Here is a 23638-nt window from a genome sequence, read left to right as displayed (position 1 = left end):
GCAACAAAAGAGTATTAAATGAAGAAATATATGTATATAAATGTCTCTTTATGAAGATATTTACATGTTCAACAATATTTTACTTTTTTTTCAGTTTTTGTCTGAGCTTAAAACATATATGTATTTTCCCAATTCACATAACAATATCTGTTCTTGAAAATTGTTTTTAAGGTCTTTGTCTCTGAATGCATTTTTACAAATGTTAAGTTTACTGAAAAAATCATGCCTAATGACTGTGTAGCCTTTGTTATGGCAATTGGGCATTCTCTGTCTATAACATTAATGTTTCTATATCTACCTGTTTCTATACGTAATATGTGTGCACCAATACGAACTTACACAGGGCTGATCTATGATCTGGATTTTTTTATGACATGAAGATAACTTTCGAGAGAGAAATCTTTTTTCAACTCTCTGTATGTGTGGAGTTTATTTCTATAGTACCGGACTACCCCTGTCTGGTATCATCATTTATTGATTCAAACGCATATTTTTTCAAATAACTGTTTAACTTTTACATTGAAATCTGTTTTAAACTGTTTGTCATTTTCCATTTTTACATTCATAGAATGTCCAATATTAAACCTGTTGCTAGAAGCCTTTATGTCATTTCCTGTGCTTTTGTGAACCTTTGAAATTGATTTCAATTGTTAATGCATATACATCCAGCAGATTTCGGAATTCACTGTAATTTACGTTTGTGCATTTTGCTGTAAAGGTCATATACCTCAAAAAGGGCTCCTCAGACAGTATGGACAGGATATAGTCAGGGTCTTGAAACTCAGGTAATAGACATACCAGTGATATCGAAGTCAAGCCTAAAATCTCAGGTGTTTGATCGTTTTCAAAAGCATTATAACATGCATTTAGCACCTCTGTCCACAAAGGATAAAATTTACTGTCATCCTGCGGACCAGCTAATATAAAGTCCTTCATCTGAAGACAAAAATGTTTCAAGCTTGAGTGCTGTAACAAGGCTGTTACAAGGTTGTCAACATTAGAGTACAGTGCACTGTAAATGCTCAACACAAATGTAAGAGATTCTAAATATTTAACCTTTGTAATTAAAGAAATGCCATTTGACATGGTATCAATGTCCAATTTAAAATCACGTAAATGTCTACTTGCATTCAAAGATGAGACGAGCTGATCAGCCCTGTTCATCAGGTGTACACTGTTTTTAATTTTGATTGACTTCAAAGTTTGGCTGAGTGACTTTAATGCAGGCAAAAATTGATTGTCAATCTGGCTCTGTGATAGATATGGTAATGTGAAACTGAATGACCTTGTTTGTTTACAGTGTTGTATAAACTCACAGATATGACTGATTGCACTGGCAGAAGAGCCATTGTAAGATCCAAACGTGAATATGCAAACGTGCTCTGGCCCACTGTCTATAAGAAGTCTCAATGGGCATACAAGTGGATCTGATCTTTGAACAGGCATTTGCCCATATTCATCTTTGAAACACATTTCAAAGAAATTCAGAGATTGATTGTCATTAATGCTTTGGAACAAATTTGCCAAAGCATCATTACATTTTTCTATGTCTGACACACCTACACATACAGATAACTTCAAGGCCTCCAAGCACCAGCCACTCTTAAGTGCCCTTGCTATAGATTCCATAGCCTGTAAGCAGATACTGTGACATTCCAAAGATTGTAAGTATATGCAATGATCAGCAAGCTCCCCAATAATCATACATGTGTAATTGGCTTTATAATTGCTTTCACATTCAAGTTTCTCGCTACGACCATGTTGAAGTATTACATGACAAGGTTTTCTAATTTGCTGTTTAAGCTTTTTCTGACATTTAAAGAGAGTTAACATTTCCTTACACACTGACTCATCTACATCTCTCAGCCATCCACTTTGCTTTCCTTCAAGCAATCTGGTATAATATTCATTGTACGATGATAGTTCGAAATAATTTTGGGTAATCCTGTCAGATAAAATAAGAATATCTGGCATATATTTTAAGCTTTCAACAGCAAGGCCTGCTTCATGGCAAAATGCACAAGTAAATTGAAAAAAGTCACAGAAATCACTGCAGACATTAGATTTCCAATTGTACCAATACTTATTTACCATTGTGTTACCCAGCACTGGCAGAAGAGATTTTGCTTTATCCTTCAGAATACCAGCCACAAAAAGACATACTTGTTTTTCATTTAATGCAATGTCTGCAAAAGTTGATTCCATGTCATTGACATTTTCATTCACATTTTTACAAAATTGAAGAGCAGTGAAATACTCTAGCCATGTTTTATGGTAGAAAAAGCACAGTTTTTCAGGTTTGATATTTGAAACACCTGTATCCCTCACTAACAGTCCAAGGGAAAGTAACGTTGATGGCACATCTGTTTCATTTAGTATCATGTTCTTTTCAAACAAAGCTTTATATGCCAAAGAAGCCAAACTGTTTACATCATCTTGTACTTTCTTTGGTATTTCACCACTGGGCATTTCTATGACATGTTTACAACAATACCTTTTTAATATACAATCCAAAATTTGAGAGTAAGTATTTGTCATGTTAGTTGGAATGCACTGTTTATCTTCCCAGAGTAAACAAACAAATGCTATGTGTAATGGATTGCAAAGTAAATCATGCTGAATGTGAAAATCTTCTGCATGTCCTAGTGAATCCCTCTTAACCTTTTCAGGGCTAAGTCGAAAAAGCTCACCTAGATCGTTGAATCACATCATCATCATCATCATCATCATCATGGTATTATCATCACTACTATCCCCCTTGTAATTTTTCCAGTAGGGTGATGGTGACCTATCTAGTGGTACTTGATTGAGTTTCAACTCAGAAATAAGACTCTGAGCTGTGCTTTGATCATTAAAATATCTGTTGATGTATTTCATTGCATCTTGTACACTAAATCCTTCAATCATCAACTGCAAATCACTTTCCTGAGGATGCTGTCACACTCATGAGGTCTAGTGGTTGTGACAACTGTACACCATGAAAACTGCTTTTGCTGTATTGTTTTAATTACGCTTGAATCAACATTTGACCTAAATTTCATTTCATCTAAACCATCAAAGAGAAACAGTACAGAACTTTGATTCTGATTAATAAACTTAAGAAGAGCCGATGGTGTGATCTGTGCATCATCAGGAAGTAATTGATCAAATATAATTCTTTCAAGTTGGTGAGAAATTTCACTAACATGTCGCATTTCTAAAAGAAACAACAACTGAAATTGAGGCAGTTCACCACAAGCCCAATCATATGCCAGTTTTCTGAAGAAAGTTGATTTCCCATACCTGGTGCTCCTTCAATTTTGATTCTTTTATCTGAATAAAGGCTAAAAATATCTTTCTCATTTGTAAGAATTGTACCCTTTTTAAAGCGCTCTCTCTTGTTACTTTCAGTAACCTTCAGTCTAGTGTATATCTCAGTAAGACTACGGGTCTTGTTCTCATTCCAGGGGATTGGTTTGAAATTTTGAAAATTCTTCTTGTACTTTTGCATCAGATGCGTCTTGATCCATGAGATACCATCTGAAATGAAAATTTCCCACGATTATGAAAGCATTATCCACAAAGACTGAATGTATCAAGTTGAACATGGATTGTGATAACACTGCACACATACTGTAATATTTTCTCATGGTTTCTTATGAAAACAGGGCTGTTGCAACTCAAAAGTTTTTAAGGGGTAACTTTTGATTGATTTGTATCAGAAATCTAGAGTTAATTGCATGAGGAAAACATGGTCCAATGAAGTAAAAGCATTTATATAAATATATATTCAAACTCTATGGTAGGCAGAGCTTGCTTTACCTCTTTTCCCTTCTTTACCTGTCGCTACAACTAATAAAAATAATATCAAGCACCTAGATAAGAAAAGTACCCAAAAGTACTCAAAACTTAAGTGTGACCTTGCATGTATTCCAATGTGGCAATTCAGAACAATAAAACTATTCATAATATGGATCATTTATAATATTTTCTGAACTAGCCGACTTTCAAAACAAAACCTGAAAATTACAGAGTGGAAAATTTGGAAACTTTTACATGTATGGTTAGGCAAGATATCACAACTGTGACACTTGACATAATGTTGCAGCCTGTCCCCATGGACAAGTCTTTTTCAAACCTACATGTACCTGTCCAAGGTATTCAATGCGTTTGTATGGTATGGCAAATAAATAATCGTTTAAGCTTATGTAAGTAAAACCTAGAAAGTAGCACTGTCTGGACACTGCCACGCGACATTGCCCTAAAGGATTTACTCATAAAGTAACAAGTTTGCCCACAGTATATATTCCTATGTATTTCCATGGCATATATTGCTATGTAAGATGATAATGGGTCACTCTTTTCTGAGTTGAACACTTCCTCTATATCCTAGCCGATAGCTTCTCCCATTTAGTAAACTACAAGTAGGCATTAGGATTCAGGAAATATCATTGTATCAATTGATGTTCGCTTGATAGGTCTAAAATTAATCTGTACAAGTCTGCCATTGAGCTCAGTGGAGTCATCCTAGAATTTATACACACTAGTCCAGTAAAAAGACCCGTAAGGGTAAGACCCACCACAAATTGCAATATAATTGTACATTTAATACATTTTGAAAGATTAGTTTCCTTCACTGTGATTTTCAGAATAGCTATTCATGGTTATTGTTAGAACTCCATAGTCACAGCATGTAGACAATTATTTGTGGTGTCTTTTGATTCGCTTATAGTTTGTATCATTGCACAACTTATATTTTAAGTATTATGAGAGGGTTAAATGTCATGTATCAAGCTTCAAATTACTTTTGTAGTTTTTTACTCATACTTTAAACACATGTTCTACCATTGTCATCTTACCTGAAAGCATGCCAGGATGGTTAGTTCTGACTTTTTCCACAAGGTCGATCCTCTTGATTTTAGTTAGTAAATCAATCAGGTATGAAGCATCTCTCCAACTCAATAATCTCTGATCTTCTAGTATTTGAAACAGATCCATGCAGTTCTGCACCTTTTCCCTCATTGACTTCCATATTTTTCCTTTGCATAGGAACACTAATTGTTGGAATTCATCTGCAATTGTAGATTTCAGAATACGAAAGGCATAACACCACATGTACCGGTATTAAGTTTCACACTAATTGTAAAAATCTTTGCCTGCCATACTAAGTAAAAGGGAGTCAAATCTGAGCATTATGCAAAGTTATGCCAATGCCACTAATGGCATATCAGCATTAATAACGTTAAGACATTATTGTAACTTTACCTGCTACGATTACACTTAAATTTATATGGTGAACTTCTCCTGCTTATTGAAAAAAAACCAAGTAATGTTAAACCTGGTTTAATGTGTTAATGGCAAATTCAACGAGCCTCAGGCTGGTCATTTTCAAGGTTAGTGAATACTGCTAATCTAAAAGATACACTTTAATTTCCTCTTTCCTGAACACTGCTGTTTTTTTAGATAGGAAAACAAGCTAAAAATTTGCATATGCAAATTTCATGATCATTCATAAGAAAAGTACACTAAATTATCCCTGAAAACTTATCTACTAAATTCGCTTTTCGTTGCACTTTTTCAAAGAAGCATTTTAGAAGAACATTTAGCAAATGAGGAAAATCTAAAAATATAGGGCCAAAGTCCCTGAAGCTACTATAGACATGGATACAAAATTAAGTATTTCCTGACTGTATGAAATTATCTCACTAAGGTCATCCCCTAGGGACTTGTAAACCAAATATTAAAGCTGTCTGACCAGCGGTTTTGAAAAAACATGCGACTCAACAGTTGACAGAGCTCTGCTGTGTTATGTAGAGAATAATCTTTTGTGACACATGTATTGATGAAGGAGGAGGATATAAAGAATCTTAAGCTGGTTACCTTTATCAGTATTTTAATCCTATTAACTAAGCACATTTTAACTTTCAAATTAACATTGTAAGTAAGTTCTGTTGAATAAGTTGAGACTGTACGTACTCAGAGAAAGCACACTGAAGAGAAAAATGTTTGAAACTTAAGAAGTTCAAGGTCATCAAAAGCATTATAAGGAACCATGTAACGCTTTCATTGCACTGCTTACACAGATTGCATAATTGCTATAAATAGCACATGAGGAATCTTACAGCCAGCTTTACCATAAAAACCCTATCACTTTGACCACTCTTTTAATTGACCACTCTATTTTTTCCTCAAAAAGTAATTTTATTTTATCCTTACCAAGTCAACCATAAATGGAAATTAGAACTTTCTCTATCTCTATTTATTTGACCACCCTATCATGACAAACTATTATGAGCAATTTCTTTTAGATAACATACAGGGCACAATAAATGACGGTTCAGAATATGTCAAAGTTGGGATTCAGGAAAGTTGCCTTTACATGTTTTAATCCTCCAAGATGGTAAGCATTTCACTATGAACTGTCAAAAAAAGTTGAACTTTCTGATAATTCTACACTAAAATATTTTGGCTTTGATGATTTCCTAATTAATTCAATTATTTAAAATCATATAATTATTTTTTTCCGGGTGAATTGATAGGGTTTATACAGTACAAGAATTACATACAATGTAAGTCAAATTTCGACCAAAAAATAACAAAAAAAATTCCTTAAAAATACACATTTGCATATTTCATCACAATTTGAACAAATCTAAGTTGGGTTATCCCTAGGGACCTGTATACCAAATAACAAAGCTGTCTGACCAGCGGTTATGAAGAAGAAGATTTTTTACCAAAAACACCTTTTTTGGCATTAATTTGCCTATTTTCAACAATATCAAAAAATTAAAAAAACACAGTTTCTCAAAATCATATTTTCATCTACACAACAAATATCAAATCAGTAAGTACTGCGGTTCTCAAGATATTTGAGTGGACGGACGCCTCACAAACGGACATACATACATACATACATACATACATACATACATACATACAGACTACGACGGACGCCGGACGGATACCCATCCCAATAGCTTCTATAGACTATAGTCTATAGTAGCTAAAAATATAAATAAACTTATTTTAATTTATTCATAGCTTAAGCTTATTAGCGAATCCCCAAGAAGCTACTTATTAACTTTTGAACATGTACAACAGGTACAAATGTTGTTTTACAAATTTGAGTAAACTGGCCAAAAAAATTTACAAACAAATATCATATTATTATTTGAATAAAACTGAATGAGGTCATCACTTGAAAATTTAATGTTGTTAATTTACAAATTATATGCTTATTTTGTCATAAGGTAATGAGGTATCTATTACAAGCTGCACGTTGAATTTCAAAACTGTATGACCAGTGGTTTTGAGTGAGCAATGTTTTGACCAAAAGTGAGAATATTTATCAACATTATTTGCATATATATATTTCGTCATTATTTAAATAAAACTGAAAGCGGCCATCCCTAGAAACTCAACAAACCCAGTTTGATATTTCATAAACAATTTCAAAGATGATTTATGAAAAACTCACTCTAAAACGAGAAAAATATGAAATATGCTAATATTCTGCTAATTAATGTTCATACACCTTTATGAGGGCTTCTAATCTCTGCATAGAGACGTAGCATGTCGTGGATAATAATAAGCTAGCTAGAAAGTCTGACCAATAGCCACACTAATCTGTACAGCAGGAACATTTAAATATTCCGGACTGGATTTTCTTTCTTTTCCGTACGTGCCAAGTTTATTCCATAAACATGGTGGATATGTCAGATTTTGAGAGAACTGTCCGGCAAGAGATACAACTTTCCGTACAGCAGTGAAAAGATTCATAATCTACCACAACTGTGACAGTCGCGTCTGTAAAGCTGACAGCATAGGGGTATAGGCATCTTGAATGGTTGATTCACATCTGTTTCATGTAGAACAAGGTCTTTGTTTATAAGTGCTAGAATTTGAAAAGCAACACTGAAACTGGTGTATTTGTTATTTACCTTATTGTTTTGATTTCAAATAGTTAATACAAAAAGGACAGAAAATGTAGATTATAGAAAATGCACAGTTCCAAAAAAGTGGGTGTAATATGTTGCCTGCATCAGATATTGGTAGGGGCGTGCATTCACACACTCCTGAGACACTGTAGCTGGGTTAGAATCATCCACGCCACGTTATAACCTTTTTTTGAGATTGGAAGTCGTCTCTATATCGAATTTAAAAACTGTTAGAACAGTGACACCTGAGAAATAGTGGTTATATGACATCACAAGCAGTAGGCATTACAAGACCAAGTTGTAGGCATTGTCTGCGAACAGCCTGCAATTCTGACTTAATGTACTAGTTGGACCTACCAAGGGTTCAAGCCATACAGTGGCAAACATTACATACGGTGCCTAATGAAGGCTGCAATTGAGTACCGGTAGATTACACTGGTACTTCAAGAGCAATAACTTAATTTACCTTGTCCAAGGTCATTTGCTACCTCAAGAAGTAATGCATTGAACTCATCGATGCCGGATCTTGTCTGTTCTTCTGTAAAAATACAAAATTATATTTCCTGCTAAGTTATATTTTTAATTTCTCATACACAATAATATTCACTCAATTCAAAGATTGTGTATTGTGTAAATGTATTGTACATAATAAAAATTCCAAAATTTATGTCTTCAATAAGTATTTGTTTGAGCGACAACTCATTCACAATTATAACAGAAATCAGCATTTATTTGATAACTAATACTAAAAGAGTCATTTTACCAGTATCTGTAAAACATATATGAATCATCAGGTTCAGGTCATCACAAGTAGGTTTAGTCTGGCATATCTCACCAACACCATGAATATGAAAATATATTGTGTACTTTGATAGGAAAATGATGAAAATTAAATGCCATTTTGAGTAAAAAATGTTCTCAGGGAATCATTGAAAGTCAATCAGGTGATTTTAAGCAGTTTTACTTGAACTTAGAGTAAGACTAAGTTTGAAGCACTTGGTACAGGAATGTACATTACAGAAATTACATCGCTCACATCCCTTGAAGTCAATCACTAAATTGCTCTTCAAATAATAGGCTATGAATGTCATGGGAGTTGTTTCATTCATGTTTTAATATGTCCACATTAAAGTCTCTTGGACACTGGTTATATACACTATGAAATATGACTTTATAGCTTTTTGTGTGACAACATTTTTCTTTGGGCTGGAGGTTTTTAACAGTCAAGTGAACAGTTCAATTGATGGAAAAAGAAATCAGAGTATGATGCTACACAAAAGGTTTTGGGGTACCAACACATATTTGAGTTCTCAATTCAGAATCACCCAGCTACTACAGGGAATGATTTGAAACACGGATCTGTTGTAGACTCTTTCACTGCCACTGGTTCAATACTTAGCAAGTTCAAATTTACTAAGGAAAGGAAATTGTGCAGAAATCATCATTGAGTATGTCAGGCTTGCTGAGCCAGGTTGCAACAAGCTTGAGATCAAGGTAGGTGAGCCTTTGGCATTTCCCTGCAATAAACAATGAATAGTGAGTATCTTCCAACAAATCAAAGAGATTCTGTTCATAAAATCAAGTAACACTGAAAACTAGCCCATCTTTATCAAGCAATTTTTTGTAAAGTTTTAAATTGGGTTGAGGTAATACAGTGATAAACAACAAATTAATATGAAACAGCTGGTACCTGTCATGGACTTACCAGTAGTTTGAATTCCAACGTCTGAACGACTTGTGTGCATATCACTATCACTTTCGTGGACAACACAAAGTTTATTACTCAACAGCTGCTGTTGAAACCATTGTGAATATTCTGGATTAGGGTTTTGTTCATCTGTTATTGCATCAAAATGTCCCGTACTGAGCCAGCTGATGTAGATATGTCTTGCTGTTTCTGAACCTCCAAAATTGCATGGTTTGAATTTTTGTGGAATTATACAATCCTTGTCTCCAGTAAGTACATGAATATTTACATGTAGGATGTAGCTCAGTGCAGCAATTTCAGTAACTTTTGTCCAGTCACCAAGCTGAGAAGCACTGCTGAAAAAATGATATGGTTTCCCTTTGATGATTTGCTGGGAAGTATCTATACTCTGGACGAAAGATAAAGTTTGTTGTCTGAGAGAGAGATGTTCAGACTGATCTCCATAGAATGATTCTGCAACAGCTCGGTACAGGCTGTTTCCATCAGGTATTATATCATGGCGGTAACGACCACAGCTTTGAAGAAATTTATCCTGGGCCTCTTGCTCTTTGACTGTGTGATTTTGAGAAAGGTTGAGCTTACCAACCAGGAACTTAACATGACCAGTCTTAAGAATATTGTATACATCTTGATGCAATGAGCCAACAGTGTCTGTAATACAATATAATCTTATTAGAAATTGTGATTCAATTAGATGTAACTGAATTGTAGTTAAAATGATGCACAAATTAGAATGTGGTAAGCATTGGTACACATACTCTGAGTACCTTATCTATTGAAATCTGGATTGACAAAAATTAAAACAAAATAGCTGCTGATGTCCCATGCTGGACCATGTGGCAAAACAAATTAAAGCACATACAAGTCATGATGTACTGTCTTCGAGTAAATTTTGAATGTAATCACTCAGGCTTGCCGTCTGGTGGCAATATTTGGATCAAATGACAAAATAAATCAATGTTCACATGTATGCTGTATTGTGTTGTCGTATTACCAAGTTTGAGACAAATCGGCCCTGTCTTTTTTGAGAAAGATCTCCCGACAGACTGATGCATACATAGACAGAACCCAATCCACAAGCATTTATTTCAGACTTCATCTAGCAGAGACTATAATGACAGTTACATATCTTATGAATCTTCACTCAGATATTACTTAGTAAAGCAACCATCCGACAGATTTCAAGGTCAAATACAAGTTTTGTGATAATGACATGTTAATTTTCATATTTAATGTACTTTCCTTATCAGGGATTCATCTTGATTGACCTGACCAAAGCTGTTTTCTAATTCTATACAAGATCTCAATTTCCTTCACACCAAAATGGAATTTGTGAAGCAAACTTGGTGTTGATATTCTCAAATCATTTTCTAACTGGACGAAGCATACCTGAGGTAAAGAATTTTGATTTACAAGCAATTTTTCTGTGATAAAGCACAATCCAGAGTAGAATTTCTGTTGACAGGATTTAGCATTTTCATTTCAGTTGATTACCATTTAGTGTACCAAAGTTTTCTATTGAAGTTTGACATAACAATACATATTAGTTTGCTTATGATGTTGACCAAAATTTAATGACATTGCAAACTCATAGCAATAATATCAGAGAAAAGTGTAAACTTTGCGTTGAATATATTGTAGATCTACAAATTTGAATTCAATACGAACAGATAGGTAGAATATTTTCAATATACTAAACTTATTTGAATGAACTTTATTTGTAATTCTTGAATTTTGTTTTCTCAGAATCTTGCGTAATGCATGTAATAGATACAATGTGTGCAGTGTGTCTCTGCTACATGCATTTGTAATAGTATATACTACATTGGTTTAGAGTTTATATTAAAGGTAATACCAATGTTGAACCTGCACACACAGGTGTCAGAAGTGAATATGAACATATTTTGTTATCGGGTTCACATCCAATAAGGACATTATCCCCCCCCCCCTTTTCGTACAAACTGAGGCTAAAAGTAAAACTAAAAGTATACCTGTAGTGCCTATTTGGCTCCTTGTAATTGTGGATGTAGTTGGCAGTGGTTCCCAAGACGTTTTGGCTTGCACTTCTGTATCAGCATATTTTCTCCTTTTAGCACCATGTATCTCATGTTCACCTGGAAATTATGAAACATGATGACAGCATGCTTTAGTATGTGGACACTTATGATTTGTCATTTATGGATCTTCTTAGCTTGTTGTGTGTCTGTGAAGTGTTGTTCTTTCTATCAGTCACAATTGAAAAACTGACATCAAATAATGCCATACACACTGTCATATACTGTAACTAAATAACATGAGTGTTTGTGAATCTATTTTAACAAGTATGACACTCGGCCTTGGTAAAATGTGCATATACAAACATTTTTCCAAACATAAAAACATGTTGAAACTATGCATATACAAAAATTATCCCAATATCAGAAACCAGGTATTGCAGAATATTTTTTAATCAAAGACAATGAACTGAAATGAGTCATATTTTGTGAGTTTGCCATTTAAGTGAAAAACAAAATTAAATGTATGTTGCTTATGCATTCACCTAAATGTTTCATCAATATTTGGATGTAAAGTTGTAAAGCCACATGACTTTCCCCATATTTTTAAGGTAGCATGTGCCTCAGGGATAGATATTTAAACTCTCAAACTTTTACAACGTTCTTTTGGCGATATCACTTGCAGGGTCTCAGTTTGAATCATATGGGGGAAAGAGTGTTCACTGGCTTAGTTTTATGAAATTGCGAATTTTATTTTCATCCACAGACATAATACAGGGATGGCGGCCATTTTAATATTCAGATATTGGTAAATATTTCAGCAATAAACCACACCCAATGACTGTATACCATAAGTCTTTGACCAGTTCATGACATATGTACACAAGTGATGTAACAGTACGGAGTGAACTGGTCAAAATCAAGAGGTATATCTATTGCTTAGGTGGTTTATTGCTATTATGTCATAATATTAAAATAACATTCTGCTGTGAAAAGTCCAAAAGGGAAATTTTCTCTGACATGATAATGGGTAATATGGCTCTTTAGTTCCCAAATTTGCTTGGTGACTCCCAATTTTTAATCTTAATTTTGAAAGAGAATTGTCAAAAATTTGCTTGAGAAAAGTCTGAAGAAAAGTTTAGGTCTTTCATTTTTGAGGTGCAAACTACCCTAAGCTGTCACAAATTACAATATCAGCAAGTTCCCCTTCCTTTCATTTATGTAATGACAGATATGCCATCGGATTCAAACTCACAATGATTACCTTCAAATTCATATCAGATATTGAGGTTTTAACTTTTTCCCTCACAATGGATATTTCGATAGGATGATATTTCTCTGCTAAAACCAAAATTTAACATACCGAATCCAGCCTTTCTTTCCATTCTTGTGCTGCTACTGTAACTTGCTTTATTGTTCTGTGCCTGACCAATCAGGATCTTGGTAAAACTCAACTTCTGTGGTGAAAAGTATAAATTCATTTAAATTCAGTCATGTGACAGCAGGAAATAGCTTCTGTTATCATGTGTGTGTTTTGAGCTTGGTCAAATATATGTAGATCTTAACAAAGTCATCAAATGTTTACAAATACAGTTTGTAAAAATTCTGCTTTGCCAAACCTACAGCAAAAACGAGATGGATGAACAGTCTCATATACATTACGTTTACTTTTTTTGTACGAAACATACAAGTTTTTGTAGATAACATCGTAGATAAAAAGAACCGACTCATTTAAGTGCCTGAATAGACCACACAAGGAGTGCTAAATTACTTGTCGTGTTGATAGTAGAGACCAAAGTTAATTAGGACAACACTCTGGCTAACCATAAGACGTACTGATGCCAAGCTGTTTTTATAGACACACAAGAATAAACAGTGGAGTAAAGTGTCACTTAGACGTCTGTCAAGTTTTACTTCTGAGAAAATGCATGCCCTTCAACTCAAAAGTCTTTTTATTAAAACTTGCATATGACAGAATAAAAACCAGTATTCAGAAGACATTTCTGTCTGACATGTGGTAATCGCTGCTTCATTCATTCCTCTCAGAGTCTCACTGTTTATCCATGTGTCTCGCAAAAAATCCTAATCAGCATTTGTCTGCATTCATTGTATCATGTTTCGTCTACCTAGAGTGTTGACATAGACCGACATCAAACTGTTTAGATATCATCAACATGATAAGTATTTCGGCACCTCCGTATCCAAACACTCAAATGAGTCGGTTCTTTTTATCTACAATGTTATCTACAGAACTTGTGCGGGACGTACAAAAAAGTAAACGTAATGTATATGAGACTGTTCATCCATCTCGTTTTTTGCTGTAAGTCTTGAAGACACCATACTTTGCCTGTACCATATGGGTAACAATAAGGATTTGTTGAATTTGCAAGTGCTATGGATATGTAATATTTTCCCAACAAAATTTTAGTGCAACATATGACCAATTTTTATGATCTTTTTTTCAATATTTTTTTTTTATCATTTAGACGAAATGGAAATAACTTTTTATTGGAAACAGTTTTTGACCAATAATTTTAGAAAAACTTGAAAAAAGTCAGGATCTGAAAAAAAAATTGTCTGTGTTGTATTTTATAACGGCAAAATTGACTTTGGCACTCATTTGCAGCCATGCTTGGCTGTAAGTTTCATGGTTTCCAGTTTTATGGCCAACATTTTTACAAATGCATACTTGATATCCCACAGCATAAATTCCTTATTCAGAATTGTACTGGAAATATATTTATGTTCATACAGTAATAATAGGATAGTATGACGATGGGTGATGATTTTGTCTCTGTGTGTGCCACAAAAGTTGATAACATCTACCCCTTTATAGGGAGTTTTCACCTTTAATGTAAATTGTCTGTGAAGGTTTTCATAAAGCATGGGACATTTGCTAAAAGTTGATGCCCTATATTTAAGAGTTTCTTTCGGATGAAAGCTCATGTTTAGGGATTTTTACGTGAAAAAATGACCCATTCAGGCAGAACATACATGTGCACCCTTCTATGGATATACCACTAAAAATTCCCAAAAATTCTGTTCAGAGTAACCCATACCAATGTCAACCAAGGACTAATTTTGCAGACGATAAGAAAGCTTAGAATTAGACGTGATCGTAACTAATGATCTGTACATACCTAAACATATCAGAGTGAATACTGAGTCTGTAAATAACTGCCCAAAATGCTCATTGGTACATTGGGCCCGTTAACGTTCGGTCACGGTCCCGTGGTTCAGTGTGATCCAAAGTCGGCTTCTGAATCCGATAGGTAGTTCCCTGGTCAGACTCCTTCAAAGCAAAGATCTTCACATTTTACTTGAGTGGTGTGTGTGTGCAGTTCATATGAACGTCAATGCCCGGGTGTCGGCGACGAGTACAGACAAAAAGGCGGAAGTGAAAAAAATGGCGGGGCCGCGATGAAAAAATCTCCAGGGGTCAATCGAGGACACGACTGTGATGGCGCTGTGTAAGGGAAGGTATGGTTGTCCTGTTTGTACCCTGTTTGTCAACTTCAATATATAGACAATCGCGGCGCCCGTGCTTGTGTAAATTTTTAACTTTAATAGCGTTATAAGCTTACGAGGCGACTCCAGGGCGGCGAGTTCGGGCGGCAAACAAAAAGATATAAGCGACATCATTGGTCAAAGCTTCTCTCTAACGCTTCCTAATACCTTTTTTGAAATTGTTATTAATGTTTTTCCTTCCTGTCTATAATTTGCAATCAAGATATAACTAAAGACTTTAGTCAGCTTCAACCAATCACAGTCAAGAGGAGAATTTTGGATATCTCTTCCATGATTTTTTATTATTCATGTGAATTATCTTATTATAGTGTGCCTGACTAAAAGTACCTCCTTTCGTTTCTTTGCAACATTGTGTCGTTTGCTTTGCATATGAAAAACAGACGGAAATGTAACTGCACCTAGTAGGCATATCGTGACACCACAGGTGAAGTTTTCCAGAATAACCCACATAGATGTGCAGGTTTCCCATTCCAATAAAGAGTTAGGTGCAACATTGATGATGTTATAAACTGAAAACATGCGCAAAATTATCATGATTTGGTCTACTGCCAAAAGGCGTTTGTGTTTTGCACTGCGGAACGTATTGCGTAGACTGTGTGCGTGTGTTGTTAGCTGTGGAAACGCAGCTACCTGTTGGCGGGGTTGCGTGCGTCGTTATGTGGTCAAAGGTCAACCCCCACGGAATCCGTGGCGGGGTTGACCTTTGACCCAAATAACGATGCACGCAACCCCGCCAACAGATAGCTGCGTTTCCACAGCTAATGTGTTGTCAACGTAATCCAAACGTAAGCTCATAAACGGACGCTGAATTTTCGACGTTCGATCTCTCAAAAGTCCGTCTTCTGCAGTTTTGGCACAAAGTGAAGAGAACACCTCAATAAGACGACAGAGACACACAAGTTGATTAGCTGTGATATCGCAGCGTACTTGTGGCGTGTATTGAACGTGATCGGTCATTGAGGTCATCGCCACAGACTGTGGCTATGTGGCCCAAAATGACCAACGATTACCGCCACAAGTACCGCTGCGATATCACAGCTAACAAGCTGATATACAGCGCTTGTCTTTTTAGTGTGGAGTTTCAGGGTTTGGCACACACGGGTTTCTTGACTGTAACGTACAAGTTGTTGTACTCCGACACACAAACATCAAAGGATGCGTCGATTGCCGCACGTTCTCTTATCATGCAGAATGTTACGGAGCTATAACACTGTAGCAGAACTTTTACCTAAGAGTGACAGTAATCTTTCCCGATACAGGCGTATGATTGGTTCAAACCTTCGCAGTCTCGGTCAAACACACCGGAAGACTATTCCATTTAACATCAAGGGATGTGATTTGCACTAAAAGGGAGTGATTTTTACCGGGAATATTAAAATAAATGCAAAAATTGAAGCTATTTGTTATGAAATTGACTAAACATTTATTTGTATTGTACCCTGAAGGGTAACACTCACTCGGTGTAGCCAGGTTTGACTTCCATAACGGAAACCACCTGTGTATTCAGTGTTCATCAAAACTTGCACATGAAACTTGTTCCCGCCAACTTTGCTCTCTGAGAGCAGCGGCGCAGATAGGCAGGCACAGATTGAACTCATTGCAATAAACAAGCATGAGTCTAGTACCAAGTCCAAGTCCAATACAGGGGAAAACGCAGACAATTTTACACAACCCTTTGGACTCGTACCACGAGTCCTAATTAACAGACGTTTGCATGGATGTGGCTAAGAAGTTTGTGCACTGGCATCTCTGCTACACGAATAAAGTGCGCCGCGTACCGGAGTTCAAATCCAAACCGTGCGGGTAAATTGACATATATGTTTTGGTTATTTTCATCCGGGGGGGGGTCATCAAATTTTTTCGTTTGACAAAGGGGGGGGGTCATCTTTTTTCACGAAAAATGCAGGGGGTCTATATTTTTTGACACCGGCGACAAGATTTTGCCGGCCCCCAAGGCCGTAAAAACTGAACGGTCCTTAACGGAGGGCTTCTCAGATTTGAGGGCTTCTATGAACTCAACTTCAACGTCCAGGAACACTCTTTGTCGACCACGGCGATAGTTTCTAGGGGATTTACTGAACCGGTCTTGCAAAATGTACCCAAATCTTCTTTTAATACGGTCGTTGCTGCCAATCGCAATTTCTTCGCTGTTTGTACATATGATCCACGAGGTACAAAACCAGTCGCCTTTATCACCACCTATCTCCTCTATTTCGTGAACTACTTATTGCCGGAGATCACTGCTGGTTGCCTTTCCACGGGTGTAGGTTCTTCCCCGTGTATTTTGCATTATTTCGATAGATTACTCCAAGGCGATAGCTATACGAAGATACGACGATCAAACGTGGGTCTTTTTCTGTTCAGACCGACAGTTGTGACCGTTAAAACAACTCGCTTAAATTTGCATGCAACAACACTGCACTGTGCGGCATTCTCAGACGAAGACAGAAATGAAAACGTGTCGTCTGTCTTGGATAAAATGTTGCATTTCCGTCTGGTATTTCTTTGTGTCGAACTGTAAACCTTGGCTGTGCCAAACAAAAAATCCGTGTATGCCAAACCCTGAAACTCCACACTAAAATGACAAGCGCTGTAATATAATGGTAATTACCCCCTCCCTCATTGTACCAAATCCCGTGTTTACCCGCATACAGCGGGGGTTTACTAATTTTATGATAAATCGTGTGTTTGCTTCAAGGTAATATGCGCCTCGAAAGAGAAAATACTTAAACTTTTTCTCAAACTTTTGCCAATGAAACGTTCAACCATTCTCTTACCAAAGCAAGAATAAAATCAGGGGTCACCATGCAAAATTTGGTACTAGCGAGACAGATTAGGCCTTACCTTAGATTTACCGATGTTTGAAATTCGAAATGGCCGCCGTCCCTGTGTTTACTCTAAAATTTTCAAAAAAAAAACGATGGTGAAAACTTTTATTCATCGAGAGCTTTAAAATGAGCCTCAACAAGTTGTAGTGCAGAAAAGAATTGCTGAAATTTGAAAGCCTTGATTTCTGTCCCCAAGGCGCGTTCTACGGTACTGTATTTGCATGTACATTTCATTACCTAAAAATAACGCTTTTGCAACACTCCCCCATAATCTCATTATATTTCAAGCAGATCATTTTTAATAGGTGACTAAAAATATTAACTTTGACTGAGTACGAATACGGAGACTGCGCACGATAAATGAACTCCGACAGTTTCACAAAAGATCATAGAATTAACTTCAATAAAATTCACAACATTTCAACTGAAAGGGATAACAACCGGAATACTCCATTTCTACGAGGTTATAAAACAACCCTCACAACCCTTCGACCAAATTCTTAATCAGTGTTCAACAATTGGTTAACGATTAAAAGTTGAACCAAATGGTGAAGAATCGTAACTGATCATTTTAATATTTTCAAATCTTCTTGATTTGGGTTTGATTTACAGAGAGAGAGAGAGAGAGAGAGAGAGAGAGAGAGAGAGAGAGAGAGAGAGAGAGAGAGAGAGAGAGAGAGAGAGAGAGAGAGAGAGAGAGAGAGAGAGAGAGAGAGAGAGAGAGAGACAGACAGAGAGAGAGAGAGAGAGAGAGATGGGGACAACGAGAGAGCTATGTCCAATCAGATACCGTATATCCATTCTTATCTTCTTATAAAATCATATCATATGGCATGATTATAATTCCATATTTTGCCTGCCGCATACTGGTTTTAATAAAACGGTCAGCTTATGTAAGGACCAGACGAAGATCGATGTTTCAATTCAACAGAAGAATGGTCCGTTCGATGGCTGGCTTTCAGCAGGAGAGTGCTGCAAGGGAGCTCGAGAGAAACAATAATATGTCATTTATGTAAAGGGCCAGTAGCTTTAAATGTTTTTACTTTGTATTTTTGTTTAATTTCACTGTTTCAATAACAAATACATTTTATACTCCCCAATGCATGTTGAGAGATACACAGTATTGAGCTTGCCTGTACATAGACTGCTCCAAGTGAAATCTGGTCTGGACTAGAAATCAAATCTTAACAATAATTGGTGCATCTTACATTTAGAGATGCTGTGTTGACAATTCAAATAGTGGGTTTAGGAATGTCAAACAAGAACGTGAATTTGACGTTAAAAAGGGTGAAAACAATCATCAAAGGTACAGCTACATGGCCTTGAAAAGACAACTTAAAGTCAAACCAAAGCATAACTATCATGAAATAAAGACGCGTGCATTATAGACAAAATCAGAGAGGGATCGTTTTCACGTTTCGATTCAAGTTCAATCCAAGCAAGTGGGGTATGCAAAATACTTCATTGCATTAGAAAGCACGTGCGAGGAAAATAGTGTGCACTTTATTAGCGTGACGCGCAATAACGAGAATATCGTTACACTCTTTACAGTAGGGACGAGCAGTACAAGAAACATTCTAAAAAAGAGAGTGTATTTTTTTCTTTTAAAAGTACAACGCGTGGAAATACGGTTATACTTTTCCTTTCTATTTTCAGCGGCCTATGGAGATGTGGAAGCTCATCTGTTCGTGGCAGTGAGGGCGGTGTCTAAAATGATATCGAAAGCCGCTGCCACCATTCGACGACTCTTCAGACACCGCCCTCTTCACCACAAGCAGCTGCTCTTTCACAGCTGCAGGACATGTTGAATGTCACAATCCACTCTCCACATAAGAAGGGAACCGATTAAGACTTAAACGCTGATAGATTTCTAACTGTTCCTCTACTTGGCCTTCGACATGTAATGTCTTGATATGAATAGGGCCATTTTTACTACGGTGAAATACTGGTAAACTGTAAACAACTTCTGCTATGCTTGCAGCTAGACAAGATTAAACGTATGCCAGAGAAACACTTTAGGGACTCTCGCATAAGATAATTGTTCAGTGTACAACTCTCACCCAGTGAGAGTTTAGCTGCAATAATTGTAGCCCTGGTGGGACGTGGGCTATAATTATTGCAGCTTAACTCTCACTCTTACATAAAGGCTGAAACTCATGCAAGCTTTTGTGATTGGTAATCACTTCCATCGTAGTAATATTTATATGTCATTAGTAGCCAAGTTGAAATAGAAGTCGTTCGTTTCATGTGGAGTTGAAAAGAAAGTCATCTCTTTGAATTCAGTAAAGGGTAGCTCTTGAGACTTTTTTAAGTGATGCATCAACTTTGTTTTGATGATACCCCGATTGACTGTGCATTCTTGATATCACAAAAACGTAAAAATAGTGACTTTGTACCTTTAATATAAGTTGCGAGGTTTGCTTTCATCACGATGAAGTCCAAGACGAGGTTTACAGGTAGAGTGCACGTGATGATAGACTTTGGCCGGCAAAGTCATTTGAAACGGTAGTAAGATTTTTTTGAAGAAGTATTGAACATGAGAGAGAGAGAGAGAGAGAGAGAGAGAGAGAGAGAGAGAGAGAGAGAGAGAGAGAGAGAGAGAGAGAGACTTTGATATATCAAAGAAAATGTTACTAAAGTTTAAACTTTTGACCCCTGTTTTTGACTCTGGCAACTGACACGTTTGATCGCAAATCAGCCAGCATCTTGACTAATTTTGTAAGAAAATGTATAGTTTTGATTCATGGACTTCGCCAAAATGTACATTTTTGACTCCATTTCAATTTGAAGAGTTAATTGTATAGTTTGAGCTTTTTGGTTCGAACTTTACAGGATATACCTGTACCCAGGGGTGATACCTGTCCCCAGGTAGGGGTAAACCCCGGGACATGTTCATTCTAGATTGCGTTTATAGGATGATAATGTCATCATCATCGTGACTGCGAAACACAGGCGCTCATTAGCTGGGTAGTCTGCTAAGTAGGCTACCCACACTTAAAAATAGCGGACGCTAGACGCGTCTTTATACGCGTTCAAATGTACGTGTCGGTGTTCAAATTTGAATGGCTAGTGTTCATATTGTTAACACTAGTGTTCATATTATTAACAATGGTGTTCTTAACCTGAACACGTAGTGTTAACAACCATCTCCTTCAAGTGTTCAAAAACTCAGCATCACAGAAATTTTACAATACTGTGAAACAATTAACAATCTTTTGTTTTTTTTACTTTACAATGGCTATATTAAATTTACTACTGCCTCGCTGTCCGGCAAACGTACACGGATTTTGGTGTAACGAATTTCCCACTAAGTGAAAAGTATTTCCGGTCTACAATTGCTGAAAGCATGATTTTTCTAAAAAAGAAAGTATACAAAATAATTTTATACGTTTATTACGTGTTGAAATTTTGAAAATTTGAAAAGAAAATCAGAAAACCATCATGAACGTTTTAATTTTAACATCGGCGTGCAAGAGGCGTTCTATTTCTAAACACTTGGTGTTCAAGTTTGGTGCCTTTTCCTATCCCATTATGCATCAAAACGGAAGTTGCGACATTTTTCTTGTAAGCGCACCCTGAAGTCGTGATCGTGCGGAAGCAAGACCAGAAAGGGTAAGTTTTCTCTCCAAAATAGTAAAAGGTATTAGATTTTGAAGCATCTGTATTATTATCCTTCGAAATTAATTGTATTGTACTTTGAAATAGCTTAACTACGTGAAGAAACCTTTTTTCTTTTAGTGGCTGGTATACCAACAACAAGCTGTGGTGGTACTTTGGCCATGGCCTATCGATCGATCTCACTCGGGTCAAGGGTCATTGCAACACAACTGTAGCGATAACCCTTGACCTGAGCGCGATCGATACGCCTTGCATAGTACCGCTGCGTAATCACAGCTAACACATGTCTTTTTAAATAGTAGAGACAATCGCATGTAAAAAATCAATTAAACATTGTAGAGTATACAATGTATTGTTTCAGCATAGGAGAGTTTGGCTTTTTTATTTTAATCAGTTGATGACAAGAAGAAGCAAATATTTTGTAACAGTATTGAAAAGAGGCACTGTATATGAAAGTCTCCCCTTTTCCTTAACCTAATCAGCTCCTTGTCTTTCATTTAAAGTCTCATCTCGCCATATTACCTATTGTTGCACTATTTTCAGGATGTAAAAAGTTGGATTTAACTGAAAAATCGAAGAGTTGTTACAGAAGCTGGTGGTACAGATAATGAAGAAGATGAGTGTACAGGTAGCTGTCTGGAAACAAGCTTGAGAACCTCAGTTCATCTCTAATGTAGATTTAAACTTCCGAGGGTCAGTAACTGAATTTTGATAAGTTTCTGTATTTTTGTTCTGAATTAATCTAAGCTTTGGTAGCATGCTATGATCAACTAAATGTTGCCGGAGAATAAGCTTTCACAGACGTGTAGTCTCCTTTATCAGATGCAAGGATGGAATGAAAAATAAGAGCTGAAAGCGACGGAAAATTCAGAGTAAAAATGTCCACTCTGAATTACTGAATTTTCTGAAATTTTCACTCTGAATTTTCTGTCACTTTCTGCTTCAATTTTTCATTCCCCCTTGCATCTGATAAAGGAGACTTCACGTCTTTGGAAGCTTATGCCCTTCTAACATTTAGTTGATCATAGCATGCTACCAAACCTAAGAGAATTTTGTATTGTAGCTCAACACGTCTCTTGTTCTTAGCAACTAGTTTTTAGCTTTGCCGTCAGCTAAATAGGTGGATGTGTAGCATTGCCCTCAAATTTGTACATCCCAAGGTTTTTCTTCAAAACAGCCTGTACGAATCCTTTAATATTTGGATTACAGGTCCCCAGGGATTACCTTAATCACATATGTTCAAATTATGATGAACTATGCAAATTTATATTTTTGAGGCTAATTTTGCTATTTTTGGCAAAAATCTTCTTCTCTTTTACTTTTTACTCTTTTACTTCAATATTTGGTAAACATGTCCCTAAGAATGACCCTAGTCAAATTTGTACTAGTTGTGATGAAATATTCAAATGTTTATACCGGCGTATTTCATGGCAATTTTCGTCATTTTTGGTCAACAAATCTTTAAAAATCTTCTTCAAAACTGCTAATTGAACAGCTTTGATATTTAGGACATAGATCTCTACTGATAGCCTTTTTCAGATTGTTCAAATTATGCAGAAATTTGGAACTTTGTATTTTTAAGAAATTAAAGACATTTCAGACATTTTTAAGATATGAGGGATTACCAGAATGTGATATATATACGTTATGATGAAATCTACATTTTTTTAATTTTAAGGGTGATTTTTACCATTTTTGGTAAAAACATTTGTATAAAAATTAATAGCAAGGTACACCAGAATTTGAAAGGTCTTTACAAATATGTTTTTAATTTCTGAGAAGTAGATTTTTGAAATGTCACCCATTTATTTCATTGTTTATTTAAAGATATTACAAACAAACAAACCTTTTTGTTTATGAAGGACTTTGTTGGACAAGGAAATAGGTTTTACCCTGCCAAGGACCAATTTTCCCCACTTTCTGCATGTTGTGCCTTACTGTGACACTTTGACAACTATACATGTTGTGTTTACTTTAATGTGGACAATGCAACTATATACCATATGCACCAGAGAAGGCTTGACTACTTTTTTTCTTCAAAATTTA

The 23638-nt window shown here is 36.1% G+C and overlaps 1 protein-coding gene across 1 annotated transcript; it reads right to left on the bottom strand.

Moving 5' to 3' along the window:
• Nucleotides 1-1097: 1097 nt before the first annotated feature.
• Nucleotides 1098-14963, bottom strand: LOC139114794 (OTU domain-containing protein 4-like). Its single transcript, XM_070676729.1, has 7 exons — nt 14759-14963; nt 12982-13075; nt 11616-11738; nt 9622-10275; nt 8383-8454; nt 4839-5051; nt 1098-3519 (listed from the first exon to the last, which is right to left on the bottom strand). Exons 2-7 carry the CDS (start codon nt 13001-13003, stop codon nt 3197-3199), a joined length of 1407 nt encoding a protein of 468 aa, XP_070532830.1. The 5' UTR covers nt 13004-13075; nt 14759-14963; the 3' UTR covers nt 1098-3196.
• Nucleotides 14964-23638: the final 8675 nt, after the last annotated feature.

The sequence above is a fragment of the Ptychodera flava genome, chromosome 2 (genome assembly GCF_041260155.1).
Source record: "Ptychodera flava strain L36383 chromosome 2, AS_Pfla_20210202, whole genome shotgun sequence".
NCBI lineage: Eukaryota > Metazoa > Hemichordata > Enteropneusta > Ptychoderidae > Ptychodera > Ptychodera flava.
Note: the sequence above shows the minus strand (reverse complement) of the source record. Positions and strands in the feature narration are given on the sequence as shown.

Coding starts and splice junctions, on each gene's coding strand:
- LOC139114794 (XM_070676729.1), bottom strand. CDS start 13,003: ATGGAAAGAAAGGCTGGATTCG. Junction 11,739..12,981: donor GGAAAGAAAGGCTGGATTCG/GTATGTTAAATT, acceptor CATAATTTCCAG/GTGAACATGAGATACATGGT. Junction 10,276..11,615: donor GAGCCAAATAGGCACTACAG/GTATACTTTTAG, acceptor ATTGTATTACAG/ACACTGTTGGCTCATTGCAT.